Source organism: Agelaius phoeniceus, chromosome 9 (assembly GCF_051311805.1).
Source record: "Agelaius phoeniceus isolate bAgePho1 chromosome 9, bAgePho1.hap1, whole genome shotgun sequence".
In the NCBI taxonomy this organism is placed as follows: Eukaryota; Metazoa; Chordata; class Aves; order Passeriformes; family Icteridae; genus Agelaius; species Agelaius phoeniceus.
In genome coordinates this window covers 12,815,363-12,842,600 of record NC_135273.1, presented here as the reverse complement: position 1 = coordinate 12,842,600, position 27,238 = coordinate 12,815,363, and the positions used below count along the sequence as shown (strand labels likewise).

At 45.9% G+C, this 27,238-nt stretch overlaps 1 protein-coding gene across 1 annotated transcript; it reads right to left on the bottom strand.

Moving 5' to 3' along the window:
- Window positions 1-872: 872 nt before the first annotated feature.
- ARL3 (ARF like GTPase 3) lies at window positions 873-27,226 on the bottom strand. The gene is made up of 6 exons (XM_054637650.2): window positions 27,091-27,226; window positions 17,151-17,294; window positions 15,940-16,056; window positions 11,796-11,846; window positions 9,642-9,827; window positions 873-1,165 (listed from the first exon to the last, which is right to left on the bottom strand). The coding sequence occupies exons 1-6, from the start codon at window positions 27,091-27,093 to the stop codon at window positions 1,118-1,120; spliced, it is 549 nt and encodes a 182-aa protein (XP_054493625.1). The 5' UTR covers window positions 27,094-27,226; the 3' UTR covers window positions 873-1,117.
- Between the last annotated feature and the right edge of the window lie 12 nt (window positions 27,227-27,238).

Below are 27,238 nucleotides of genomic sequence, written 5' to 3'. Positions count from 1 at the left end.
GTCCTTTTAAAGGGAAGCCGGCCCGGGGAAGAATGAATGCTCGTTTTACAGAGCACTTCCCATCTGCTGTTCACCAGGATCCTCACTCTCCACCGGGGCAATCCACAGCCAGCACCAGGCTGGGGGACCTCAGGCACTGGACAGCCAGCCTGCTATGGGGCAGTCCCTCAAGTCCCCAGAAGAACCAGGCAAGGCATGCTTAGCTGGTGGGGTAGGAGAACACATTTTGCACATTTCAAAGAAGGAAACCTGGGACCTGATATCTCATTCTAGAAAGTAATCATGGACTTAATTGCATTTTCCTGCAGAGTTGCCTTAACATCAAGGGAAAATCAACAGGGATTGTTCAACATCAAGACTAATCTCACATATGGAACTTATTGAACGGAGGAACAACATTTTTGCTGGCTCAAGGTGAAATGCTGGGCTAAATTCTCCTTCAGCTGCGAGAAAAGCCCTAGGCACGCTCATCCTGCATTATTCCAACTGCAAAGAGCTTCAATTATACACATATAACCCTTCTCTCCCTTCTACAGCGGTGTCGCAATGCAACAGTGCCTCGTTATCATCAAACTCCTCTTTTATGGCTATAGGAATATGTGGAAGTCTTCTACCCTTTTTACACAAATGACTCCTTAGCAGCTTTATTTTAAGAAACTACCCACAATTGGTAACACAACTGCATTTTATCTGTCACTGAGGGGAAGCTGTGACTGATGCCGAGCGTGTCCTCAGCAACCGCGCCTATTAGGGCAGCTCCTATGCATCTAAGCCACTACAGTAACTCACCACTCCCTCTGCTCCACACTGAATCAGTCCTGCTTCTGCTTACAAACTTGCTTGCTAATCAGACATTTAATACTACTTATGCATAGGGAAGAAATATGTAATTCCTTTATTGGGATAAAAAAAATTATACTAAAGAGCAGGTCAAGTTCCAAATCCAGCAGTAGGTTTAAACCAATGTTGCTCCCTTTTTTCTCTCTTTTTTTTTTTCTTTTAACAGCTGTAGCTGTGCACAGATGGAAAAACATTTGGTCAGAAAGCAGCAAATTAGTGTTTTCAGGCTAGAATTCTGCTTCCACCGCTCCTCCATTTCCATGCAGCTCAGAACGCTTTACTTCTTCTTAGTACTGACATTTTTGCACACCCAGTTCATGCCGTCCTTCAGACAGAGAAAGGTAACATTAGTCAAGCGACAGGAGGAGGAATCCCCCAAGCCCACCCCTCCACCATTCTGCAAGCATCATGTTCTGCCTCCTCACTGACCCCCTGCCTGCCCTTCTGTCCCCAAAACCACTGTGGGTTAAAAAAAATAAGTGCTTCCTTGCTTGGTAGATGTTGTCACACAGAGGTTATTAAATCTTTCATCTGACCATAAAAAAGTACCATCATCTCATCACATCACTATGTGTAGGTCCTACGAGGAAGGATCACTTTGCAGTCAAGGTACGTCAGTAGCAGATGAAGGCCCTGTTCCAGGTTTGGCTACAGATGATTTGTGTAATCTTGGACAAAGTCATCTTATCTTTGAGACTGGATTTTAGGAGACTGCTTGTTGTACAGTCAGCCCCCTGTTAAGAAAACAAGTCTAATTCTCTGTTCATCTGCAAGCCTTGAAATCCAGATCCATGAAAGTCACTGCAACAACCAGACCTGGACCCTGCTCCCTGTTCCTCAGGGCCCCCACAGAAAATGGGCCCTCAGTGATCCCACAGGGGTTCAGTGAGAAGCTATGTGGTCCTGTTTTAAGAGGCTGATATACTCCTTAAGGTATCTCTGTAAAAATGTGTGGGTGACCTCTCTGGCCAGTGCAAGCAGGATGGCAACAGTTGTGCTGTGAATACCCGATTTGTGAGTTTATTGCTGAGATCCCAGAATGGGATATGCTATTGAAAGCCAAAGCTTCATCTGCTCCTGTCACTTATCTGTTAGGAGACGTGCCCAATGGAGTGAAAGATGCACAGTCTCCTCATATTTTTGTGCCATCAAATCCCTTACCTCTGTCCTGTCTACAAGGTATCTCTGCAGATAGGGAGGCTGAAGGCAAAAGGTAGGGTTTTGGGGATGAGAGAGGAGCAGCACATCTTTGTGTGGAAGTCAGGCAAGAATCACCTCAGAGTTCAGAGTGGAGGGATTTCACTGTATTATGTTCAGTGGTCATTTTTCTATCATTACCACAACAACCTTAGTTAGACCCTAAGAAAGGTCAGAGCTTTTGGGCAAACATCACTGGTAGCCCTACGGTAGCAGTGTTGCTGATTTCCTATTCCCTTGTTCCCTGACTGCCAAAAGGCTGCCAAGGACCTCGGCTTCTCCAAGGACAGGCAGCCCAAGGCAGAGTACAGCAGGCCCTTTGGGTGAGCTGACACTCACTGCTGTGCTTCTATGCTGTCCCTCAGCCACAAAGGTGGTGGCCATGTCAGAGGGGAGCTAAAGAGTTAAGAGAGAAGAGAGGGAGTCCTCAGGGCTTAATCAGAAGCAGAGAGGTTCTCACTTGAAAATACCAATTCACCTTGATAACTGCGCTATGTGACACTTCTTATCTGAAGGGGAGCAGCAACTTTTGAAATCAGCCCTTGTTGCTGTGTTAAATAAAGAATAAGTGAGCCCAGTTTGTGCTGGGGTGCACATGAGGCCCTACACTAATAACACTTCTAACTCTAACCTTGGGGAGGGTTGGTGTCTCCAGTTTCATTTATTTATCTCCCCAGCAGAGATCAGTGTAAAACAAATTGTCTGAAATCCTCTGAGCAAATGGGAAAAGATGAGAGGTAGATTCATTTTAAGGCCCGGTAGCTTTGTGTCTTCCCCTTTCAATAACACTGATAACCTAGGTGTAAAACATGTAATGCCTTAAGCAATCAATAGCATGGTTTAAAGCTTATCACTTTAGAGAGAGAGGGAGCGAGTGATTCCCTGCATGAGGAATGCCAGGGCTTAACAATGGGGCTGGAAGGAGAGGTGTCAAGCCTTTGACTTGATTGTGTGCTTTAGAAATCTGCATGATTGCCTGCAAAGAGTAAAAATAAATAAATAACTAAAAATGCTCCCACAATGATTTCAGCTTCCCCTGCCTTGGAAGCAATAATCACATTTGCACACATCATGGCATACAAGGCAAGCAGAGCTCCTCATTCATTTTGAATGTAGGTTTATTTGCTGAACCAGAACAGCTGAGACAGCTTAAAGTAATAAATATCAGCTGACACCCTCTGCTATTCAGCACAGTAATCCCAGAAACAATACATCACTGCAAAACAACAAACACGCATCCTATCTTCTACCTAATCTGACCACAACCTGAATTCACAGTGATTAAAACACTGCCTGCTGCCACTGGGGAGCTGGGCAAGGAGAAAGGCAGACCACTGCAGCACCAGCGCAGCGAGGGTCATAAAGCAGAGTTTATGATGGGATTTACCATGGCTGGGAGCCTGGCTGCATGAAGCATTTAACGAGGGCAAGAGAATGACATAGCAAAATGCAAGAGGAAAGGTGAACTCCAAACACGCTTGAAATACGTAAGTAGGTCACCAAACTTTTAAAGCAGAAATAGATTTTAAAAACTCTCTTCTGGCATGAGTTAATTGACAGGAAAAATCACATTTAATTGTAAATATCCCCCTGCCTGACAGTGATAAAGGGAAAATTAACATGTTCAGCTGTATCAGAAAGGTGTATGTGAGATGCCTTCCTCAGCTACGTCTGCAGCTTCTGGTGCAACTTTTTTTTTGAGGGGAGGTGTTGTTCTGCAGTGTCCCCAGATGCTTTGGAGAATACCAAATGCAATGGAAAGCAAAAAAACCTAAAAGGTACATTTGCAGTTTTTCTACCTATGGTGTGAAGCAGGACAGAGCATTGGTGAGATAAAGAAATCCAGGGAAGCTGCTACAAACACAAAGAGCTGCTATGGGAAAGGCACATGGGAAGCAGGAAACAGTGCTTGAAAGAGTCAAGTCCTCAAGGAGTCAACTGTTGTCATCCTTTGTCCCTGCACACTCTGTCCCTATATCTGCATGTTTAAAAGATGGTTCTGTGAAGAAAGTATAATCCCTACAGTAACATTTAGATCTTGATAGATGTCCTTGTGCTGCTTTGTTGAGACACAGAAACATTGGCAGGTACTCTGAGGACTGAGGCGGATACAATATTAGTATTCCAGCCTCAAGTCAACCCTGGGAAAACTTAGCCAGGGAAAGATTTCAGATCTTTCAGCTTTGCCTCTCTTAGCTCCTTAACAAGCAGCTAGTAAACTTTACCAAAGCAAAGAGAGAGAATCCCAGGGAAGAGGATAACACTCCTTGCAGAGAAATGCTGCTCACACAACCCCGCCTTGTTGCAGTCCCATCTGCTATTGTGCCAAGGGAGTTGTACTCCAAGGCCCTTTGGGAAAGTACTGGTAGAGCCTTCCCTGGGAGAAATAAAAAGTCCTGCTTAAGATTAGCCCACTGCTTGCTTATTCTCTGCATTATCAGCTTTGTGGCTATGGGAGTGGAGTAATCTGACTTCAAACACAGCGAACAAGTCCCTTCCACCCCATAAAAAGCCTCGTGATTTCTGCTCCCCTGCAAGCCCGGGATCAGGCAAGGCCACAAACTTGTGACCCCTAATGTGACCTTAAGGACAGAAAAGCTTAATCCTTTCATGTAATCCTCTGTCTGCCATAACAAATTGGGTCAGGCAAGTGCAAAATTCTCAATCTCTAGCATTTTTGGTATGCGTTATTTTAACTGTCACTTTCTTCTCCCTCTGCACAGCCAGGACTGTGCCTTCATTATCTGTCATTTCCTTGCACCTCTAGTGATCATACAGGCTGGCTCTTACAGGCTCCTGCCAGTACATTATCCATTGGGCTTTGCCTGGGTGAAAGCTTATTTTCTTGTCCTCTGAGACCTTGTATCCCTGTAGACTCTCTCCTTACCCTACTTAAAAATCAGAAGACACTGCCTTGTAATCTGGAAACGTGGTTGCTTTTCCTCAACATTCACAGGCTCTGCCTGCTCCAGGAGAGCTGCAGTCATCAAAACTGGTTTTAAATCATATTTACAAATACCTCCAGAACCTTGTTAAGATGTGGGAGATCCCCATCCAGCCTTTCCTTGCTAAGACTATAAACCTAAGCTCTGCAGATACCTCATTGGTATGTGGTATCCACCAGGGATGGTCTTGCTCTGAATCTTGCCCTTATGAAAGTGTTGAATTGCAGCACAGACATAACTTAGGTCTTGGGCTTCATTCTCAACTAGGTTGAAACAGCCAGGGAAGAGAGAGAGGCTCAGCCTTCCCCACAATCCTTTGGGCCAGATGGGCTCTGGCATAAATTGGAAAAGTTTAGTGGCTACTCTCAGTTTCACTGCCTTTTAATGGTCTCCAGAGGGTCATTATGTTTGGGAGACTCTGGACACAATACACTGCATCATCATTCTGGAGGACAGTTCCTCAGGGCAGGCTGAACTCCGGCTGCCTTGATTGGAGAATCTTGCTTCAGACAAGAAACAAGCTACAGAGCACACATCAGTCCCAAGCCTTGAGTCATATTTAATATCACACCCTGGCCCCTAAATAACACCTCAGCAAGAGAGGAGGCAGGAAAGCAGAAGGGTTCTGTTTGCTTTCACACCAACCCTGGCTGGCCAGGGTGGAATGTACACAGCTTTTGCACACCAAGGGCTACAATTTGAGACCTGGTCACAAATACCCCAAGAGAGCCTACATGGCACCAGAGTCACTGTGAGGCAATAGTTCCCTTATGTTCCTCTGCTGTCATTAGTAATCACCTCCCTCATTTGCTGAGGTCTCAGTGTAGGCTGGTCAGTACCCCATTCCAGAAGAAGAGCCCAGATGGCTGTGGCAAGGAGAAAAGGCTTTCCTGCTTTTTAACTGGGGCTGAGGGTAAGAACAGACCTAAGAAGACATTTTGCTTGAAAAAGCCTCGATGGCACCATGAAGTCTGATTAACAAGACAAATGCTGCCCACAGTTCCAGTCAGGAGGTAATGAAGTCTTCAGCTGGCATAACAGGGGCTGCCAGCTGGCATCCAGAGACACTACATGGAGTTTCCAGTTAACCCAGTCACCTCTCTTCTGAGCCTGCTCAGGACACTGCTAGGCCTCTTTTCCAGAGTCCCTAATGGTTAATTTTAAAAGAGAAGATGACTATATGGATTCCCCCCTTAATTAACATTTTATTAAATAACTCATTTCAAATAATAGTTAAATTCTCTAAATTTATATCATTCTATTAACCATAATCTAATCTCATTAACCTTGAAATCCCCAGTCTTAACTACCCAGTTCTATACACGATGGTGCTAGCTGTTAAACTAATTAAATGACCTTCAAACTATTTCTCCTTCATGTATCAGCATTATTTATCTTTGCTCATTGCTCTTCTTTCAAGCTATCACAAACATCTTCCCATATGAACTCTGTTCCTGCATGTGCTCAGTACAAGATATGCCACCACTCTTCCTTGCAAGATCCATCAGCAATGTCTCCAATTCTACTCCAGCTAATCCATTCCATCACCTGCTCGTTCCTTGGCTTTCATTCTGAACACCTGATGCTTCCCCAACTCCATTTATTTTGCTGCCACTCATTGTCATTTCTCAACAAAGTCCTTAAAGCAATGACCTGAGATTTAACCACATATGGAGAGCTCCTGTTCTGAGCCTCTGGTACCTGTGGCCCTGGTGTACCACAATCCTCAAAAACATCTTTCCTAATCTCACTCTTTAAACAAGTTTTTTGATTCTCCTAAAGTTTGACCTTTCCTTCACATCCCAGGACTGAAGACACAGCTTTTTCCTAGGCTGATCTGGGTTTAGTTTAAAAGCCATCTCCTCAAATATTTTGTTCCATTTGCAAGCAAAGGGAGTGCTTGACATTCTTGCTGTCTGATTTGACAGAGCTGAGGTTATGGCTGAAGAGAAAAGTAGGGGCTCTTCTTCTAGAAGCTATAGAGAGTTTGCGACTTTCCTGACTTTTCTGCAATAATCATTTATGGAATAAGCTGCAGTATTTAGGGCAATGAGACTGACTATAACAAAGTGGGATGTTATCTGGCCTGCATCTAAACTAATTTGTCTAGATAAGCATGATGAACAAAATACATAGGCCTGCAAATACTTTTATTTAGTTCTGGTCTTCTACTTTCTGGAAGTGAATGCAGAAGCAGATTTCATTTCCCTGGCAGAGGGTATTGGACTGAGTATTTGCAGTACTGGATGATTAGGGATGTACAGGGAGGGAGGCACAGTAAGAAGGTGCTGTCAGTGGAGAAGTGTGCAGCCCACTCCAGAGAGCCCACAAATCTGCCTGAGAAGGAAGCACCTTTCAAAGCTCAAGAACAGAAAGTGACACTTTGTATCATTTACTTTTCCCACATCCAACACACACCTCTGAATTTCATCTGTCTCTTTACTGCCTCTTTGCAGCTGGAGAAATCCCTTAGACTTCCATAACCTAGAGAAGGGCCTGAAGGGGTAAGAAGGCAACCTATGTTTGCCTGAAACCCTGTCAACTGCAGCCTCGTTTTCCTGGTCAGATTTCTTTGGACTGGAAATTTCAGAGCCGAGATTAGAGCTGAAGCCCTTTACAACACTGGCTACAACATAGCTGAATTTGTAGCTTAGATAACTACAGGCCCTGTAGAGAACCCACCTACTACATTCAGGTCTAAAAATCAGGTTGAGAATTTAAAATCAGAACTGCTGTACTGGGTCAGACCAATGGTTTGTCCAGGCCAGCATCCTCTTTCTGGATGCCAGGGGAAAGACCATGTAGGAACAGAATCTGCCTTACTCTGTTCTTTGCTCCCAGTGCGTGGCCCAAGCTGTTCCTCAGTCAAAAGCTGCCTCCAGACCTTACTGGTCAGTGATTGCCTGCACATCCCTTCATCAGAAATTCATTTAAGTATTTTTCTGATACTGTTTTTTTTTCTGATACCTTTGGTCTCCCCAACATCCTGTGCCAATGAGATCCAGAATTTAATTATGCCACTTGCAAAAAGTACTTATTTTTATTTCTTTTAAACCATTTTCTGATTATTTCATTAGGAACACTCTTCCTCTAGCAGTGTAAAAATAGCATACAGTCTATCTGACATTTTTATACCTTATTTTATAAATCCTGAAGATGTTCCCACTCTCTGTCCTCTCTCTTACAAACTACTAGTCCTAATTTATTTATTATCCCTGTATACAGGTGCCACTCTGTGCTGCTGATCATTCCTGACAGAGGATCCTCAAATCTCTCCTAATTCTAAGCAGATATGTGGAGTGTATTTTTTTTCTGATTAGGGAAGTTAAGAGCCTGGAAGAGGTTACCTAGAGAGGATATGGAATTTACATGCTTAGATATAACTTGACTGGACAAGACTTTCAGCAACCTCCTCTAGACTCACAGCTATCCCTGCTTTAAACATAAAGTTGGTCTGAAGATCTTCTGAAGACCCTTCTACCTAATTTTTTGTTGGACTTTATGATTCTACTATTACTCCTAAAACCTTTTTAAATGTGGCAGAGACAGAATTTGAGGTCATACTCAAGGTATGGGCTCACAATGACTTTAACCTGCTAGAAAAGATGTTTCTTCTTCGCTTTCTTGTAATTGTCCAGTGTTTGAATTTTCCTCTCTGGCCTTTGATGAGTTCTGTTCCCAAGGCTCTCCTCCGGAGTAATGGCAGCTAATTTTGAGTCCATCGTCGTATAATTAGGATTGTTGTTTCTCATGTGCATTATTTTGCACTTGTCAACACTGAATTTCATCTGCCATTTTACTGCCCACTCAGCATGAGGGCTGCTTCTGTGATTCTTCATACTCAGCTTGAGATCTCACTATTCTGAACTGCTCTGTAGCATCTGCAAATAAGGTTTTACTGAAACTGCAGTGAAGATAAATGTCTTCACCATTCTGTTTCTTTAAATATCAGTGAAGGGAGTACTCAGATTTCGAGCTCTGCAAATACCTCATTAATTCAGGAAAACCTAAGAGTGAAATAAACAAACCTAGGTCCCATTTACATTACAAAGAACTACTATACTGCAGGAACTGACTACAGCACAGGAGCCCAAGACACAACTATTACAGTTCAGCACAGGGACACAGTGCAGGCCCCTCGGTGTGTTTTTGCTGCCCCACATGCTGACATTAGAAGTGGTTGTTGCTCCATGTGCAACTCTAGCATTTCTCTGGATCAGAAAAATTGATCAGTTTTTCTCCCTAGTGCCTGGGTTTAGTAAAATGCCAAATGACATCAGTAGCAAAGGTAAATCAGATTTCTAGAGTTCACACTCGTACCAGTCAAAGGGTTAATAGTAAAAGACAATTTGTTTTGTGAGAATGATTAACCTGACGGCAGTCTCTTTAAAAGAAATCAATGTCTTCATCTGGGCCAGCTAAGGGCTCCTGGGTGGGGAGGGAATCGCTCTCCCCTTTACCAGGGATGGAGAGAGCCCCAGAGCCCCCAGCTCTCCCTTCCCTTTGCACAGGACCCAAGACACGCACCCCCCGCATTTTGCACTGCAAGGCTTTGGCTGTGCTGACCCTCATCGGTGAGGCTGGTCCAGCCCCACCCTGCAGATCAGCAATCTCTTACAGATGGCCTGCTGGCACAGCAAGCCTTCTGCAGAGCCTCACCTGTACTCCCTCTCCTGAAAGAGCTGAACAAGACTGGATCTGCCAGACTCTGTCCCGGATTGTGTGCAGGTTCAGTCCCTCGGCAATCTCCGAAGCAGGGGCAGCCGTCAGCAAATCCTGCTTGTTAGCGAATATGAGCACAGGCACTCCACTAAGCTTTTCTTCATCCAAAAGCTCAGCCAGCTCCTGTATCATTTACAAGGGAGTGGGGTGGGGGGAAGATGGTGAGAGGGAAGGGAAGAAAATTTTCAACCACCAATGCTTGTCTCTAATTAGAAATATATTTAGGGCAAATGCTAGAAGAGTGTGTTCCAGTGAAACCTAGATCTTATTATAAGAGAGCAAAAATGTATACAATCATCTCTGCCCAAGGTTCAAAAGCTATTTCTTCCAATTGCAGGTTAGAAAAATCTTAATTTTGGTCTGAAATTAGCAGTTGCCTTAAAGGCTACGACTCTGTGTTTCACCAGTCTCTGATCCCAGGAGACCAAAACTGATGAAACAGCAAAAAACAACAAGTAAATTGGCAGTATGAGGAATCTGTCTTAAATTATTGCCTGACTGACCTGACTTGTACCTGAGCAACCATTGACACTGGCCCTGGTATCTTTGCTCATCATGAGTTTCAAGGGGTTGTTCAAAGTTTTAGTCACTACAATTTAAATAGGAGAGGACTTCCCAACCCCTACCTCCCCCTGCAAAATGGAAATCTCCCTCCCACAGGAAAGTGTTGATAATTTTAAAGGCATTGATTAGCTGAAGACAAGCTCGATGAGCCTTAATAGTTGAATTTTGGCTCCACATGCACAGCACACATTGGATGGCATCTTAAAAAAGGGTTTGTTCATTCAAAATTGGTTGACTCAAAAAGATTTTTTTAATAGCTCAAATCTGAATCTGCAGTGGATCAATGGTGGCAGAAATACTTCATGTCAGACTGCTGGTAGGTTGTGCAATGGTCTCATGTGAAACCGGCACTCAGTCTCAAGTCTCTTCCCTATGGGAACATATGACAAACTCAGCAGAACATGAACCTGTAGGGACTGCTGGCATTGCAGACAGATGAGTATAGGAGATTTTTGTGGCCTCCTTATTTAGCTGGAAAGGTCTCATGCTCTCAGATAACATTCTAACATCTTTTATCCACTGAATAGAAACTTCTGGATTAAACAAGTGTAGTCGGGGAGATGCTAAACTGCAGTGGAAAGACAACTCCATCCCCCCCAAAAGGATTGTTTGGTTTGGAAGCCAGGATGAGAGGATGGAGTTATAAACAGAACTGGCTGGGAAATTTTCAACAAAATAGGTCTTTCATCTGACACGGCTGATTTATTGAAACCAAAAGTGTTTGCGGAAATATGAGGAGGGGTTTAGGTTGGCTCCGCCTGACTCAGGCAAGTGATCTAAGCTGCTGCTTCCTTTCCATCTCTTTTGCCCAATGAATATTTAATTACTGATATAAAATGAAATAGCTCCAGCAGGGGAAAGATTCCCCCATCCCTAGAACAACCAACAGTTCTGCTGTTGGGGTATGTCCATGAGACTTGAGAGGCAAAAGATCAAGTATATCCTTCAAATCAGGCAGAATGATTTCTGTGGGGTAAATCTATTGCTAGCTATTTTGGGACACTGTCACATTCAGAATTTTATACAATGAAGTTTAAGTCCTATTTTTGTTCCAACCTAAAACAAAAAATGTTACAAACCATCAGAATTTTGTAAAACAGAAATCTTATTTTCTGGCAGTATTAGTTAGATAGTTCTTAGCTTTTTTACAATTACATCCAAAAGACAATCAAGTCAATATGATTTCCATTTCAGCTTCGTATATAAGAAAATAGGATCCCTCAGGGTCCCTCAGGGTCTTGGTTTGGCAAGGTTTAAAGGACTTAGAGAAGTTTGTGCTTTCAGTATTAGGCTCCATTTGCTATTATTGTATAACTTTAATGAACACTGTTCTATTTAAACAGAATTAGGCTACCTATTTTCCTTGTTTCACATCTACCAAAATAATCTGTATTGATGTTGAAAGGCAAGTCTCTTGAAATGCAAATTTCCTTCATAAACAACAAAATCTTCTTCCTAACTTTTGTGAGCAAGGGGCACTCAGAAGTACTGAGTTACTTCAAAGGAAGCTGGGCTTAAGTAACTTACCTGACCTGTTTCTTCAAACCTCTTCCTATCTGCACTGTCAATGACATAGATCTGAAAAAAGAAATGACAGGAAAAGTTACTCTTCCCAGAAGACACTCTTCCACAGCAGCATGTGCTTAAGTGAGTTTACACTTTTGGGCACAAAGATCCTTGCTATTATTTGCAGCAAATGTTGACAAAACTTCATGATGTTCTGAAAGGAGAGGAACCACCTCTTTTAATGCCAGAGGAGTGGACAACCATGTGGGTAGAATGAGAAAGGAGCTGGCAGAAGTACTGGGATGCTGTCACCATCACCACAGCATATATTATCTGAAGAGAGCGGGAGATTGCTGGTATTGTTTCAAACTTATTGTTACAAGCTGAAGCTGAGCATAGGAGGGCAAAACCTGGGGAGCCAGACATGGCCTTTCACCCCGGCAAAGTATACAAACACTGGCCTGGTGTGACTGTGCCGTGCTGCCCTCTAGCATCACCTCCTCAATAAGCCACCAAGGCACACAATGGCACTCAGGGGACACATGAATGTGTTGGGGACATTGAGTTTGTCTCCATCAGGCAATCCTACTGTAGCCTCTTGGAGAAGGTGGTTGGGTATGAAGGCTGGATTCAGCCTGCAAGACTCCATCTTCAGTTGCCATCTAAAAAAACGGGAAACCTCAGTACAACATGCAGGCAAGAATAGACTGGTATCCCTTTTTCATTGCTTGATATGTGAAGGTTTTTGAAGAAGGATGCTGGGATAGCAGACAGGGATGGGACTGGTGACAAACACTGAGCATTTTGCTTCCAGTTGCTGCCATTCCCCATCAGTAGTGATTGAAGCTGCTAGCATGTCATCTGCATGCTCTTTGGTGGCTTACAGGGAGCAAGTGTCAGCCTGGTTTTCAGGGAATAGATGAGCACAGCACCCTGCCATCAAGATAAATGGCATCCTTGCAGGCAGTCTCAGCATAAGACTCCATGCTTCTAGGATAATTTCGATCAAATAGTAGGAGGAGGGAAGATCTCTAGCAGCAATATCTATTAAACTATAGGCTTTCTCTTAATGAGCAGCATTTGAGTTGTTTGAAATGGGACCAAACACGCAGCAGGAAAATCTGTATGCGAGGCCTGAGGAGGTAACCCAGCAACCTCCCAGCCGCAGTGCAGATCACTTGGGGGCTGATGTGCACTGACAGGGGCTGGGGGACACGGGCAGGGCTGGACGCAGCTGCGTGGGGATGCGTCAGCAGAGCATGCACCAGCTGCCACGTGATGGGGACCAGCCCGTGGGCATGACACACGGGCCTCTCCCTGCAATGTGATCCCAGGCACGTGCACCAATACTGCATCAGCTACACACGGCCTCCCCGCCCCTACCAAGCATCCACCCCTATGCATCCCATGTAGGGTAGGAAGCACAGAGCAAAAGAAAGGAAGAAGCTGCAGGGCTGGCAGTTGTGTTCTGGGGCGAGACTGGACTGTCATCTGTCCTCCCTCTGGACATCTCTGGGGAAGTCCACAACACGTGAATGCAATGGTCGAGCGCTGCTTGTGAACTGAAAGGCAGCACCTTCCATATTGCGGTGCTTCTCTAGCTGGGAAGGAATGGCTCTGGGTCCCATCCAGCCAGGCTTTCTCCTGCACCGCTCATTCCTCACTAGGGAGCTGTTTTGCAAGATGAGAACTAGATACAACAGTGCTTGGGGCAAAAGCCACAAAAGCACAGCACAGAGAAAGCAAAGTATGTGCCGAGTGCCTACTTCCAAACCAGCAAGCACTGTGCCAAATAGCTGCAGGTGCCTGTCTGAATATGCAATCAGCCAGATATCCACACCTTATTTGCCTGCGTTAAGCTTCCAAATATCACAGGTGTGTGATGCAAGACCAAGCTCTCATTCAAAGGCACCTGCATGGATTTGAATTCGTAATTACTTCCTGCTTTTTAATACTCTTTAGAGGGTCCTTTCTGTTTTATGCAATGCAGTTTAGGAGAACAGAGAAGCAGGGGGTCCTGGGAACTGTAGTGTATCTCATGTCCAACCTCTTTTTATGGCCAAGGCCACACAAGAGCCTGTTTTTGCCTGTGGGGCTTGGTAACATAGTTTACCAATTGGAACACCATGCTGGAGAATGGAGATTTGAGAAAGAAATTCCTGTAAAGCTGGGTACCTCCTTTAAGAAACAAGCCAAAACACAGCCTGGAATAAATGGGTTGGGCAGAAATTGCAAGTGGTGGGGCTAGATGAAGAAATAGCATGAGGGATAAATTGGCTCAATTTATAAATGCACAATCTGCACCAGGTTTGTCAGAGGGTAAAATTACTGGCTAAAACAGGGGTAAGGACTGGCAGAAGACAGAGCAAGCCATCAGCATACACTGATCCCAGTTTTGGTGTGTATGGAAATAGCAAAGCACTGCCCCAACATGCCAACATCTCCCAGTTTGGGACTGGGTGTCAGCATGAAGTGCAGCTAGGGGAACTCAAGTCCTTCGGTGCACCAGCTATTTCTCTGAATTCACACTGCTGCTTCCCCCAAACGGATTCTGCTTCTATCCACCCATTTTCTTAGTCATATGAAGAGGTTTTTTTTCTGTACATTGCTTTAACTGGGGTGAGAGAGGGGCAGGGAAAACAACTCCTTTCATCTCCTTCAGTCTTCAAATACACCTTTATTTCTGCACCTCCCATGCAGCACACACTAGGAAGGGTGGAAGGCAACAGGCCACTGTAGTTTATTGTCTTTGCCAGCAGAGTCTTCCAGATACTGTTTTGTGGTTGCACAGCCTCTGCATCCTGAGCACCTGCCACAGCAGGCAGAGATCCCAACGCTGCTGCTTTGCAGGGCTGACCTTGATCTGCATACTTACTGCCTCCCCACCACCCACAGCGCTAGAGCCTGGGCTCAGTGGGCACAGTCACCTCACAGCCACACCATCTCTGTCCTCAACAGCCACAGAGGAGCACAGTGTGTGTCCTGCTCGTTTCTCAAACCCAAATCATACCCCATGAAAAATCTCACAGTTCCTTTTTGCAAAAGCAATCAGCTGGGTTTATGCAGTGGTGGCTGTCCTTGAACTTTAGATTCCAAATTAAGGCTCAAAAATGAAGATTGGCAAAAGAGAGTGTCAAGGGTTTATTAGTCCCATTTAAGTAACAGCTTCATTTGGACAATGTTTTCTAAGCCTGCAGGCACAGCCAGGCCTTTCAGCAACTGGACACAAGCCTTGGTGAACAGAGTCCTATTCCTAGTTGCACTGATTCTTCCGTGCAAGTGCACTAAAGCTTCTGACACATTACTAAGTATGTGTGTGATGGGAGGGAGGAATGGTGTCCTTCTGAGAGAGCTTCCTACTGTCCCATGGGAGCCTGCAGACCTTGGTTTTTCTCTCTTCCCACAGGCAAGAGTGCTTGGGGCAGAGAGAGGCCTGCAGCCCCCAGTCTGCCTTCACTCTGGCATATGTGGCTGCATGCTAGAGGTGATCTTTGAAACTAGCCAAGACAGCACCTGAAGGGTCCAAGGGCAATGTGCTCTGGCATGGAAAAACAAAGGTCCTGCACTGTAAATGTAATTGTGGTCATCTGTAGCTAATTGTAAGGTAAGTACAGCTAAGTTGTCGAAACCATTAAAAGACAGCCTTACGATTAAAGGAGAAAAAGAAAAGACAAGGAGTCTCTCTGTGTCCCTCACTCAGAAGCTTTCCTATCTGATGCCAGACAGAGCATTTAATTCTTATGCCTCAGTTTCCCTACCTATAAAACAAGGGCACCATACTGACCTACCTCTACACATGATGTTTAAGTCACTAATGCCCATGACAGGCCTTCAGAGTCTCCAGTGAAAGGAGCTATAGATGGGTAAAGTACATGTTATTAATGTTCTTTCATTTGAAAGAGACTGAGATGAGAGGAAAGGAACTGGCTATAAACAGCACCATCCTGTGAAAGTAAAAACATGCAACTGAATGATTTCTGCAAACATAACTGTATTTTTCTTACTGCACTCAACCAATCTTGCCATTTAGCTCAGAATAACTCCTGTTACAATGGCAATGGTGTTGCTGAGGGCTGGGATATTACATTACTTGTTTCTGAATTTCTGGCTGAGACCTTGGAAAGCCATTGCATGAACACAGCATTCAGCTGCAGCCAATACTCACAAGGATATCAGTGTTTTCAAAATAGTTCCTCCAGTATGGTCTGATCTTCCTCTGTCCGCCTATGTCCCATACGTTCAGTTTGAAGCCTTGAGACTGTACACTTTTGATGTTGAAGCCCTGTAAAGAGCAGAAACAAAGCCACATAGAGCGCATAAACCTGAATGGCTGGAGCATATTTGTAGCCAGACATTAACACCTTATATATCCCATGCCTGCAATGTGCATTGAGATGGGCTGGGCAGCCACAAAGATGCATCAGCTGTGGGACAGGCACCAGCAAAAGCAGCCGCTAAACCATCAGTTTGTCAGTGCTCTTGGGTCAAGGGTTGATGCTGTCATGCCTATGGAGACATATGATGCAGTTAGTGCCCTTAGAGAGCACAGCAGGGTGGGTGCAGGAAGAGGTGGGAGAGCTGCAGATAAGGAGAAAACAAGGGCACTGTGAGAAGCAAGATTGAGCTTGTGAAAGCTGAGTAGACAGTCACAACTAATATGAAGCCAGAGGTCTCAGCTCAATTCGACACGACACAGCTAATGCTGGGCTTAAAAGAGCAACAGCTGCACGTCTGAAGGGTCCATTTCATCAATTAGAGCACCAACTGAAAGTGCATTCAAGTAGAAAAACAGGATGTGGTGTGGGCTGGCAACGCGCTGCCACACCACCCAGGGGACCAAGGCTTGGAAGTAGGGTGCCAGGGCTGGGAGCTTTGGGAGGCAGCTACAGGGTGGGGGGAAGCATATCCCATAGCTCTCTAGCAACCTCCTCTGGAGCAATGCTGCAGTGCTTCTGATGGGAGCCATCCCTCTCCTCCAATCCCAAAGCTCAACAAAAGGGCACGAGAAACATTAGAGAGGAGCACTGGTATATGCAGAACCCTTGGAGCTGGTTGGGTGAACAGACAAGGGTTCGTCCAGTGCTGCAGCATCCACTCTACATGTCCCCTGTTTGGCAAGAACAACAGGAACAAGTCTCATCCATGCAAAAGCCTTTTTCAGAACTCCACAGCACTCATCCACTTTTGCACTACCTGACCAATGTGGCCTGAAGCTCTCTGGCTCCTTCAGAAAACCTCCTCTTAGGCAGAAAAGACAGAAACTTAATGATGGTGCACCAGGCTCCAGTTGCTCCCCCTTTTAGAATCATGAGCACTTTGTATAACGTGGCAGGTGGGACCACAGTAACTGCCTCAAGAAGGAAAGGCCTTCCTCACCTGTGTTGGGGTGATGTGGCTGATGTCCTCTGATGCCAGCTGTTTCAAGAGTGTGGTCTTGCCTGCATTATCCAGTCCCAAGAGGAGGATTCTCACCTCCTGGTCTGGGGTGCTTTTTAGTTTGCGCAAGATTGACAGTAAACCCTAAATGCACAAGAGAGACCATAGCTGTTATTTCCCCACCCCAACTCTCGTCCCCCACAATGTTATACCCTCCTCCCTTGAAATGGATTCTGTCTGGTGGTGGCTCCCAAGACACCCTAAATACCTTTCTGCAGTCCTTACTCCAATTTCATTTCCTACTCCTCCCTTTGCCCCTATTTTCTTCCATCTCAGAGTACCAACAGCAAGGTCTCAGACAGCACAAATGTCACGCAGTGGGGTGCCCTGCTGGCTGCACTGCTCTTGTCACACAGCTGTTTGGCATTCCCTGTGCCAGGGAGACAGTGCCTATGCATACCCTGTGCAGATCCTTGCAAGCTCTTCATTACTTTTATCAGAGGGAAAACCCCATTAATTTGATCTTCCTCCTAGGTAACTACAGGTTACAATGTACCTGACACTGGTTTTCACAGTAACTACCCTGGTCATCTCAAACCCTGTTTATCTGTCTAAAACACGCTGAACCCATGGGGCATGTGCAGTTCTGATTCTCAGGATGTAGCACTTAACAACTACCTCAGATTACCACACATCCTCACTAAGAAAAGCACAGTGGATTCCAGTCATTACCCAGGCTCAGCTCTCTGAGCTGACAGTATCACTCAGGATTAGGAAACAGAATATGCAGGTCAGCTCATTTACAAACATGCACCTTATAGCAGCACACCCAAGCTTTTGTCAGTGCCACCAGTCAGAGACCAGCACCTCTCTAAAATGGCTGGAAAAATATTCTGGATCCTGGTACATAACCAAGAGATGCAAATCACCCTGCTACCACCTGCCTCTCACTGCCCAGCCCACCCCACAGGAGAGGGACAGTTGCAGCCAAGGGCACAGGAGCAGGCTGTGACACCAGGAATGCCTCAGTGTCTTTGGCACGCTGCCACACTACTCTGCAGCCCCTGCGTGTCAGGGACTCCTCCTCAGAGCCCAAGAAGCACACACCACACTGACACCCTGCCTGTGGACAAAGGTGCTCTTGCTAGTAATTTGCCTGAGAAAATCCAGGAAACACCTACAGCCCCTTCTGAAGACCTCAGCATTCCTGTTCCATCTCTCCCAGACAATTCCCTTGTTGAAGCCCACTAAAACCAAGAGCCAGGAAGAAAGTTCAAATATCAGCAGAAACCTGAGCCCATGGGGCCCACATCTCAAGCCTTTTTGTTCTCCCAACAGCAAAATGGAGAAAATGCTTCTTGTCGACCTGCAAGGGTGTAATCAGTTAAATGTCTTGAAGTGCTTTGTTGCTATGAGGAACTAAACCCTCTAAACATTCCTGCTGAGAGCCAAGGACTATTTGAGCCTTGAAGGTTGCTCCCAATCCCCTCCAGATCGTGGCAATCAGAAACTTGTCCTCAGGATAAAGAGCTGCACGTTGCAGTCCAACTGTCACCACTGCAACACATCCCCTGTCTCCAGCAGTGTCCTTCTGCCCACTCCCAACCTCAGCCATTCTGCAAATGCTGCTTCTGACTGCTCACCTCCCTGCTCCCAGGTGGGAGTGCTTTGGGAAGGACTCAGCACCACAGGTCGTGATGCTGAAGCTTTTAGTAACGCTCGGAGATTCAAATGCATGTGACATCTGATCCACCCCTGCAAGCGTTTTCGATTTCAGAGTAATTTAATGGGTTTCTGTGAAATTACCAGCTACAGCTCAAAAAACATGTGTGATGTGTAAGAAACAGGGAGGAGAGAAGGAACTTGGTAAAACTGGGTTTGAAAAGTATGTGTAGAAAGCTGCAGGATTGCCACTGTTGCCTGTGCTTTTAAAAAGCCCTGTGGAAAGCTGAGGTTCAGAAATTCAGAGCTTGTGCAAGCAACAGCAAAACTGCAATCTTACTGCCCAGTAAGCAGGCTCAAGTATCACCTATTTCATAGGTGATAGGCAGGTAAAAAACTGGGAATCCAGGCCCTGTTCAAGAGCTGTGAATTAGAAATGGGCTCTGCTTGGTAGAGGGTGCTATGCCTGCTCAGTACAGGCACCGGCACAGGCACAGTAAATCCCCAAACAGCTTTTAGTTGAAATGTACAGGCCTGTAACACCACGTGCAGGGCCCTGAGGGCCAGATGCTCACAGCTGGCTCTCACCCATGGGCCCATGGCTAATGAATTTGAAGGGCTGTGTTCAGTGCAGCCAGTGACTGCAAGCCCTGCCAGCCCAACAGCTCATCTCCCTGGCCACAGTGCCCAACCCATGTTCTGCCCTGATGATGGTCTGCGCTTCCACACGTCTGAGGAAAGAGAAAAGGAACAGCAGCAAAAATACCTCTAGTGGTTACTTGTTTATATGCATGTCCTAAGTGCCCTTGACATCATTAAAAAGCACAAGTTTTAACTGCATGACTAGCAACACATTTTCTTTTCACCTGCCGTCAAATTTACAGTTGTGTTTGTTGGCTTGTAAATCTGTGGATTTCAACTCAGTGTGGACAGACTCCACAGGAGCAGGAACTCTAAAATTCACACATTCTCCTTCCTTTCTAGGGAAACACTGATTTTCCCATTCTTATGGGCCTGACCCAAAGCCAATGTACATCAGCCAAAGCACTACTGCCGACTTTGGAGAGCTCTGAATCAGGCCCTATTATTTTAGTTTATTGCTCACAGTTAAAAAAAGAAGCTGTTGAAATGCTAATCCTATTCACAGCTCCACTTGCTAAGAGCAGAGCAGTGTATCCCAGAGCAGATCAGGATTAGGTGCCTTTATATTTCAGAATTCAACTCCAAAATACTGAGCGCAAGGAAATGTATTACAAAGTATTGCTTATCTACCACGGAGCAATTCTCAAGGGTCGGGAAGAGGAACAGTTGTAAATGTTAATAGAGCTTCTCCCATTGTAGATGGATGCTATTTCTGGGCTAGTATGACAGCCTATGAGAAAACGATCAGCATCGTTCCATATTCTACTCAAGTGACACTGCTGCATGGCTGATCACAGGATTATCAGGGGTAGCCAATAGAAGAGAAGATATATATAGAAATAAAAGTATTCTCTAAGGTATAAAGTAAGCTGATTTAAAAGGCTGGAAGACAAGCAAGGCAACATAGAGAAGTGGACTTTATTTCAGTAGCTGCCAGCATGGTCTGTATATGCAACTTAAATCAAGAGCCAAATAATAGTATTGGTTCCCATGACTGTTACTACTTTGTAAATAGTATTTAAAATGTGAATCCAACAGTCTCCCTGCAGTTAGTAAAGATTTAAAACTAAAGAAAGCCAAGTCCACATGCATTTCTCATTTTTTTCTTTTTAATTTTTTTTAATTGATCTTGGGAGCACACTGGCTAGAAAGACAGAAGGCATTTCCTGACAGCTTAGTAGACTGGAAAAAATAACTCAGCAGAGTTCCCTGCTGCATGCCACCACAATGTGGGACAAGCAGCCCCTGTTGCACACACACTGATGGACAAGCACTCCTCTGCTGGCAAACACAATGCTGAAACTAAGGGGCTGAGGAGAGTCAGAAAGCAATGCCTTGTTATTGATGGGATTTGTCAGGTAGAAAGCCATGAGATGGGAAGATCTGCTGCAAAGGGGATGCACAAAAGCAACAGAGGAGGAGCAGATTTTTGAAGCAGGGCAGGTAAGAAATGTTTCATGCTGAGACTTAGCCAGTAGGGAGAAGGGAGGATTCCCAGGATGCCTGCATAGCAGCCAGGCCAGTGGCACTTGCTCACTGGAGTGTCCATGGTGAGAAGCAGGACAAGTCTTGAGCAGGCCAGGGTAGATGTGAGCTGGCTGAGGAGCTGCAGAGACGCCTCACAGGAGTGTAAGGGCAGCGTGTCAGCTGCACAAAACTAAGCAGACTGCGGCATCTGTAACAGAGAAGGGAACTGCAGATGCTGCTCAGATAATGAACAGCACAGCATGGCAGCGTGTGCAGCCTTTGGAGAAGGGCAACCAGACAGAGCAACTCAAGGCTGGGCACAGTCAGCCAGCACCCGCTTCTTGGTCACCTCTGGGTTAAGCAAACTATGTCTCATATCAGATTGGCTTGTTTAAAAACATCTTTGTCCTTGGTGGAGAGGGTTTTCTTTACAAGCACCGTGAGGAGACAGACTGATGGGGTCAGCAATGAGGAGACTGTATTTTCCAGACAGTGAGCGGGGACATACAATAAAGAAAAAGAGACTCCTGACAATTACTATGAAATCAGAGTGGGGCATTAAATTCGAAGATGCAACTAAATGGGTAAGAGCACTCATAAACACATTGAGCATGAAAGCAAAACTAACCATCTTATTAACATCCTTCAGAAAACAGGGATGTGCGGTTTTATGAAAGTATATCATTGCTAGGTTTAAAATACCCACCAAATTATCAAAGGACTTTCAATTATAGCTGCATGCAGTAATCCTATTCTCTCTCTCAAAAAAAAAAATCCTACATATATAAAAATACAGTGACATTTATAGTCCTAGCTAAGGGTTTTGTGGGTTTATTCATGCTGTATATGGGTCTCTTGAACTAGCTGATGCATGTAACTACATCCTGTACCACAGAAGCCACTGAAAGGAAGATTCACTTTACAGGCCAAAGCAAAAATTGGTTTGGGACAAACAGAGCATTGAGATAATCTGTTTAAATATTGTATCAGATTGGCAATATAAAGCCATAATGGAAAGAACAATTCTCCCTTGTACTGAGGGCTGGATACACGGAGCATGGATAAAAAGCGTGGCCCACAAGCTGCTGCAAAGCACAGTTGATTCTTATTAGGAAAGAGAAGTAAATGTATTTTGTTTAACTTTATTAGCCACAAAGCTCAGATAATGAATTTAAAATAAAGCCACCCTCAGACACCACCAATTGCTTATCTACTAGATGTGGACATTTAGGTAGAATCAATTCACTTCACCAAGATGCAATAGAGCCACAAAGCTCAGCAGCTCAGCCTGCCATTACAACCACATCTTCCCCATCTCTATACCCCTGCAGAGATCCCCTCTTCCCCATTACTGCAACCACAAGTCACTTTATCCTCAAGACTCATCTCAGCCAAGCACATTTGCCATCAAGATGACAACTCCCCAGCACTGCTGAGCTCCATTCTCAAACTTCTGTGACTTTCCTACAACCGTGGGAGAAACTTCACAAAATATCCATAAAACCAGCCCATGATTCTTCTGCTAATTCCTTCTCTGCCACACCTACAATCCTTGATGAGGTTTAGGCAGCAAATATGTCAAGTTCAAACCTGTCTTGGATTCTACTTATTCGTATCAGTTGATTATCTCTCACCCCAGACAGACCATATTTCCATGGCATGGGAGCACCATGGGAGCTGGCACAGCACCTAGCACAGCTCTGGGCACCAATTTATTTATTTGCTTTCTATTAAGCAATATGGTAGCAGTTCACCATTTTTAAAGTGTAAATTAAAGATAGAGGGTACACATGATGATTTCAGAAAGTCACACAGGAGGAGCTGACACAGGGAAGGACGAGGGGCTTAGCTGAGCCAAATATCTTGCCTTGCACAGTGGATATATGAGGCTACATTTGTCATCCAGGGTGCAATCCTGCACACACAGAGCTGGAGGAGGGGAGTCCTTCCTGACAACTGCACTGATTAGCTGGTGCCCTGAAGAATGACGTCTGATTACCTTTATCTTCGGCTGCAGAACTGCAAATGTCACTAATGGTCATAAAATCATCCAGTCTTTTTCAAAATACAACCGAAGTAAATTAATCTATTGAGCTCAGTTTATTCAATACTTCTTACTCTGGCAAAACTCCCAAAAAATCATTTGCTTGCTGCATGTCTCCACCATATGGTGTCATTCAATGCAGACTTTCTTTCCTGCATTGAAATCCAAAATTTAATGGAGTCGAGTCACCTACAGAGTTTTTCCAGCTCAAACCTACTAATGTAGTTTTCTGTCAAAGAGGTCACACAGCACTTTCCAGTTTGATACATAAACCAATACCAGCATGAATCCTCTTTTCATAATTAAAACCAAACTCCTCTGGTTTCAGCAGGTTCGAAAGAAGTATTTTGCCCTGTGCAGAGAAGAGCCAATGCCCAGCACTGGACAATGTCAGCAGTGTCTGTCTGGTTTCAGAACTTCAAAGTTTTGGCCAGTGACTGGTATACTCTCCTATCTGCAGGTGATTTCTCATATCAACCTCGCAGCAATCAGTAAAATAAACTAGAAGTCAGGACATTGAACTGTACTGAAAACTAAAGTAGTGAGACACTTATAATACTTGAAAGCATTTTTAATGGGGCCGTTTTAAATAGAGCCTTACTGCCAAGGAACAAGGGACAAAATAAAGAATTTCTAAGTATGAGGTAGTCCTAGAGCAGGCAAGACATACATGATGGTTTTTCTAGAAACATGAGCTCAGGAGCAGGAGAAAGATGCCTGACTATGCATTTAGCTATGCTGTTATTTTATCCTTTTCACCAGATGTGCCTTATGTCAGCTAGGCACTCTGTGACTCAGTTTCCTTAACTATAAAACAGGGCCACACTTTGACAAATCCGGTTTTGACACAATGATGTCATCTTCAATCAATGGTTTTAGAAAAACACTGGTGATCCACTGGCCCCAGCATCTATCACTAATATACCACGTCTCTTGGTAAAGATTGTTATTTCAGTGACAGTAGGAAGCATTACTGTGATGAGGAAGCCACAAGCTCTGCTTCACACAGCATTTCCTAAACTTTGGAAAGCAGCATATCCTTTCATGTAGCAGCCTCCCTTCGCCCTTGCCATGCGCCCACTGCAGATGCTGCTTAACGGTGCCAAAGACTTTCAGCTCTACACATCTCTCATGCTTTGCAGTTTTATGGCTCATCCTTCCCTCCATGCTCCAACTATGACCTTCCACCACCCCTGCCCCACAGCTGTGAGAAATCCTCGTATGCTCTGCAGAAGAAGACACTGCCCCTCTGTACTTACTCACTCGGATGACCACTGAAATAATTTAAACCTCAGCATTAACCCTCTTAGCACTGGAGTTGGAGCAAGCAGTCGTTGAGGGGAGTTTTAGCGCTTCCCAGTGCCAGCGGGACATGGCAGGAACGTGCTCACAGGCAGCTACCATGGCTCAGATGACAACCAGTAAATTGTTACATCAAGCTGTCTGGATGATTTCTGACTACTGACCCATACCCCCAGGCTGCCATAGCTGCTTTGGATGTATTTGCTGCTGTTTCAGAGTTTCTACCATAAATGATTATTCTGTTTTAGTGAATGTTGAGAATCTAGAGATATAGTGCATTGCTCTCCAGTCCTCTGTCCAGTCCACCCAGCCCACCAGGCACCCCAAAGTGCCACCCACCCTGCCTGAGAGGCTATAATTCAAAAAACAACTCCAAGAAGTGGAAAATAGACAAAGAGGCAGTAAAATGTTGTATCAAATAACACGAACGCTGGCGAACACCCAGTCACCCTCTCCGTACACAAATGCCTGGATAAGAGCAGCCAGATCCCAGACTACAGCAGCTTATCAGGACATCATAAGGCAGAAGAGCAGATCTGGCAGCTGCAAGCCAAATGTGTCCCACAAAGCACTGCACTGCTGGAGGCAGCTGCCCTCATCTTTACAGCAGATGTCCACCCTGTGATGGCTTTGGTGCCTGGTGTGACATTCCCTATCACCAACTCATCTGAAATAGAGCAGATCCCACAGGCTTTATCTCAGTCTTCTTCTCTGTGACCCAGCAGGTAGGGATGCAGCCAGAATTAACCCAGTGGAGATAAGAAGCTGCCTTTGGTGCTCTTGCTTACACCTCCTTCCATGCATGAATCCCTCTACTTGCACGAATCCAACTTATGTCCAGAGGGCTCCTGGACAAAATAAGGCTTTACCCTTGGGAAAGCTCCTTCCCCATTGCTACTGCCTTCTGCTTGTGTTCTCTCTTCATGCAGCATACTCATGAATGGATCTACATCCACAGCAGCTCTCTGTCACCACCCCTCAGCCATAGTTCCAACCCCTCCTTCTAGTCCTCACTGTACTTTGCCAGCATCCCACTTGTCCCACCCCAGCTATTTTGGCATCTAAACTCAAATTGTTTCCAGCACCTGGATGACCCTGGTCCATCATCCAACCTTCCTCCAACCTCAATTTAGACTGCACTACACACCTCACCCGTCTCCCAGCATTGCCCTCCACCCAAGAGACACAGTTTTTCCCTTCAATCCCTGCTAGTACCTCTCATACAATTTATTTCTCTTTTCCAACACTTCTTTTCTCCCTGGGATCTTTCTTTCTCTCATCAACATCAAAACTCCACTTCCAGTCTTTCCCACAGTTTATTCTTATTTCTTCTTTTGAACCCAAACTGTCCCTCATCTTGCCAGCCCATGGCAAAAAACTCCAGAGCACACAACATCCCAGCAAACTATCCTAGCCAGCCAAACACTGACTGGGTTTTCCACTGACTCACCAGACTGTCCATCCCACCCAACTGGCAGTTTTCTTTCAGCCCCTGAGCACTCTGTCCTGGACATCTCTGGACACCTAACCCCTTCATCCAGTCTCTCTCTGCCATGATTGGTACACAGCCCCTTCTCAGGCTGTGTATCAAAAACCAACCCTTCCATCTCAGCAAGCTCTCTTCTAGCTCCCTCAATTTCTATAGACAGGATCCAAGTCCCAGGGTTGCCTCCTCCCACCTTGGCTAGGTTGTCTGGTGCACCTTTAGAGTCCCAGACTCTTCACAGGCAATCTTTGAGCACTGCCTTCCATCCTTGCCAGGCTCTTCCATAGCTCCTTCCCTCCTCAGGTCACTGCCATCCTGGTCCCCAGCCCTCCCAAGCACCCACCCCTCCATCACACCTTTCACACCTTGACTGAATCAACTCCAGGCATGATGATTCCATCCCAACAAAGAGCCCCCCATAGCATCCTTGAACCTCCCAGCCACTGTCTAGACCTGATTCACAGAATCACAAAATCAATTAGACTGGAAAAGACCTCTGAGATCAAGTCCAACCTATGACCAAACACTTACTAGAGCGTGGCACCAAGTGCCATGTACAATCTCTCCAATCTTTCCCTAAACACCTCCAGGGATGGTGACTATACCACCTCCCTGGCCAGTCCTTCACAATGTCCAATCACTCTTTCTGTGAAGAAATTCTTCCCAATGTCCAGGGCCTCAACCCCAGCCAGGATCTTTCATGGCTGGATGCCCCAAACTTGCTCTGTCCTCATTCCTTTGTATGGGTGCCTGAACCTGCGCAGCCCCAGGACCCCATACCTGACTGGACACCCCAGGTGGGCACTCAGACCCCAGGCCGGTGTCACACAGTCACAGGATGGGTCAGGCTGCAAGGGACCACAATCCATCATCTGCTCCAAGCTCCCGCCCAGGCAGGGTCATCCTTGAGCACATGGCACAGGATCGTGTCCAGATGGTTCTGGAATATCTCCACTGAGGGAGACTCCACAAACTCTGAGCACACTCTTCCAGTGTGTGGTTAGCCGCCCGGCAAAGTTCTTTCTCGTATTCGGGTGGAATTTCCTGCGCATCAGTTTCTGCCGTTGCCTGTTACCCTACTGCCCGACAGCACCAAGCAGAGCCTGGCTCGCTCCCCGTGGTTCCATCGCCTCGGCCCCCCTCTCATGGCCCAAGGCCTGCCCGTGCCTGCCACGAGCCCGGCCGGGCCCGACAGACCCTCCGGCCCCCACCACCCCACGCTCCGCGGGGGGATCATCCGCGGCCTCAGGCGGCCCCGTCCGCGCTGGTCCCGTCCCTCAGCCCTCAGCCCGCCCCGGCGGCCCCGGGCCCGGCCCCGCTGCCCCCGCCCCGCTCACCATCCTCGGCGCGGCCCGGGGTTACCATGGGCAACTGCGTCACACCCACCCGCGCGCCGACGTGCCCGCGCCGGGGGAGGGGCCAGCGATGGGCCCGCCCACGAACGAACAGCGCATGGGTACTGGGGCAGGCCTGCCGCGGGGGTGG

Coding starts and splice junctions, on each gene's coding strand:
- ARL3 (XM_054637650.2), bottom strand. Junction 11,847..15,939: donor TTGAAAACACTGATATCCTT/GTGAGTATTGGC, acceptor TTCTTTTTTCAG/ATCTATGTCATTGACAGTGC. Junction 9,828..11,795: donor GGTTTGAAGAAACAGGTCAG/GTAAGTTACTTA, acceptor TAAATGATACAG/GAGCTGGCTGAGCTTTTGGA.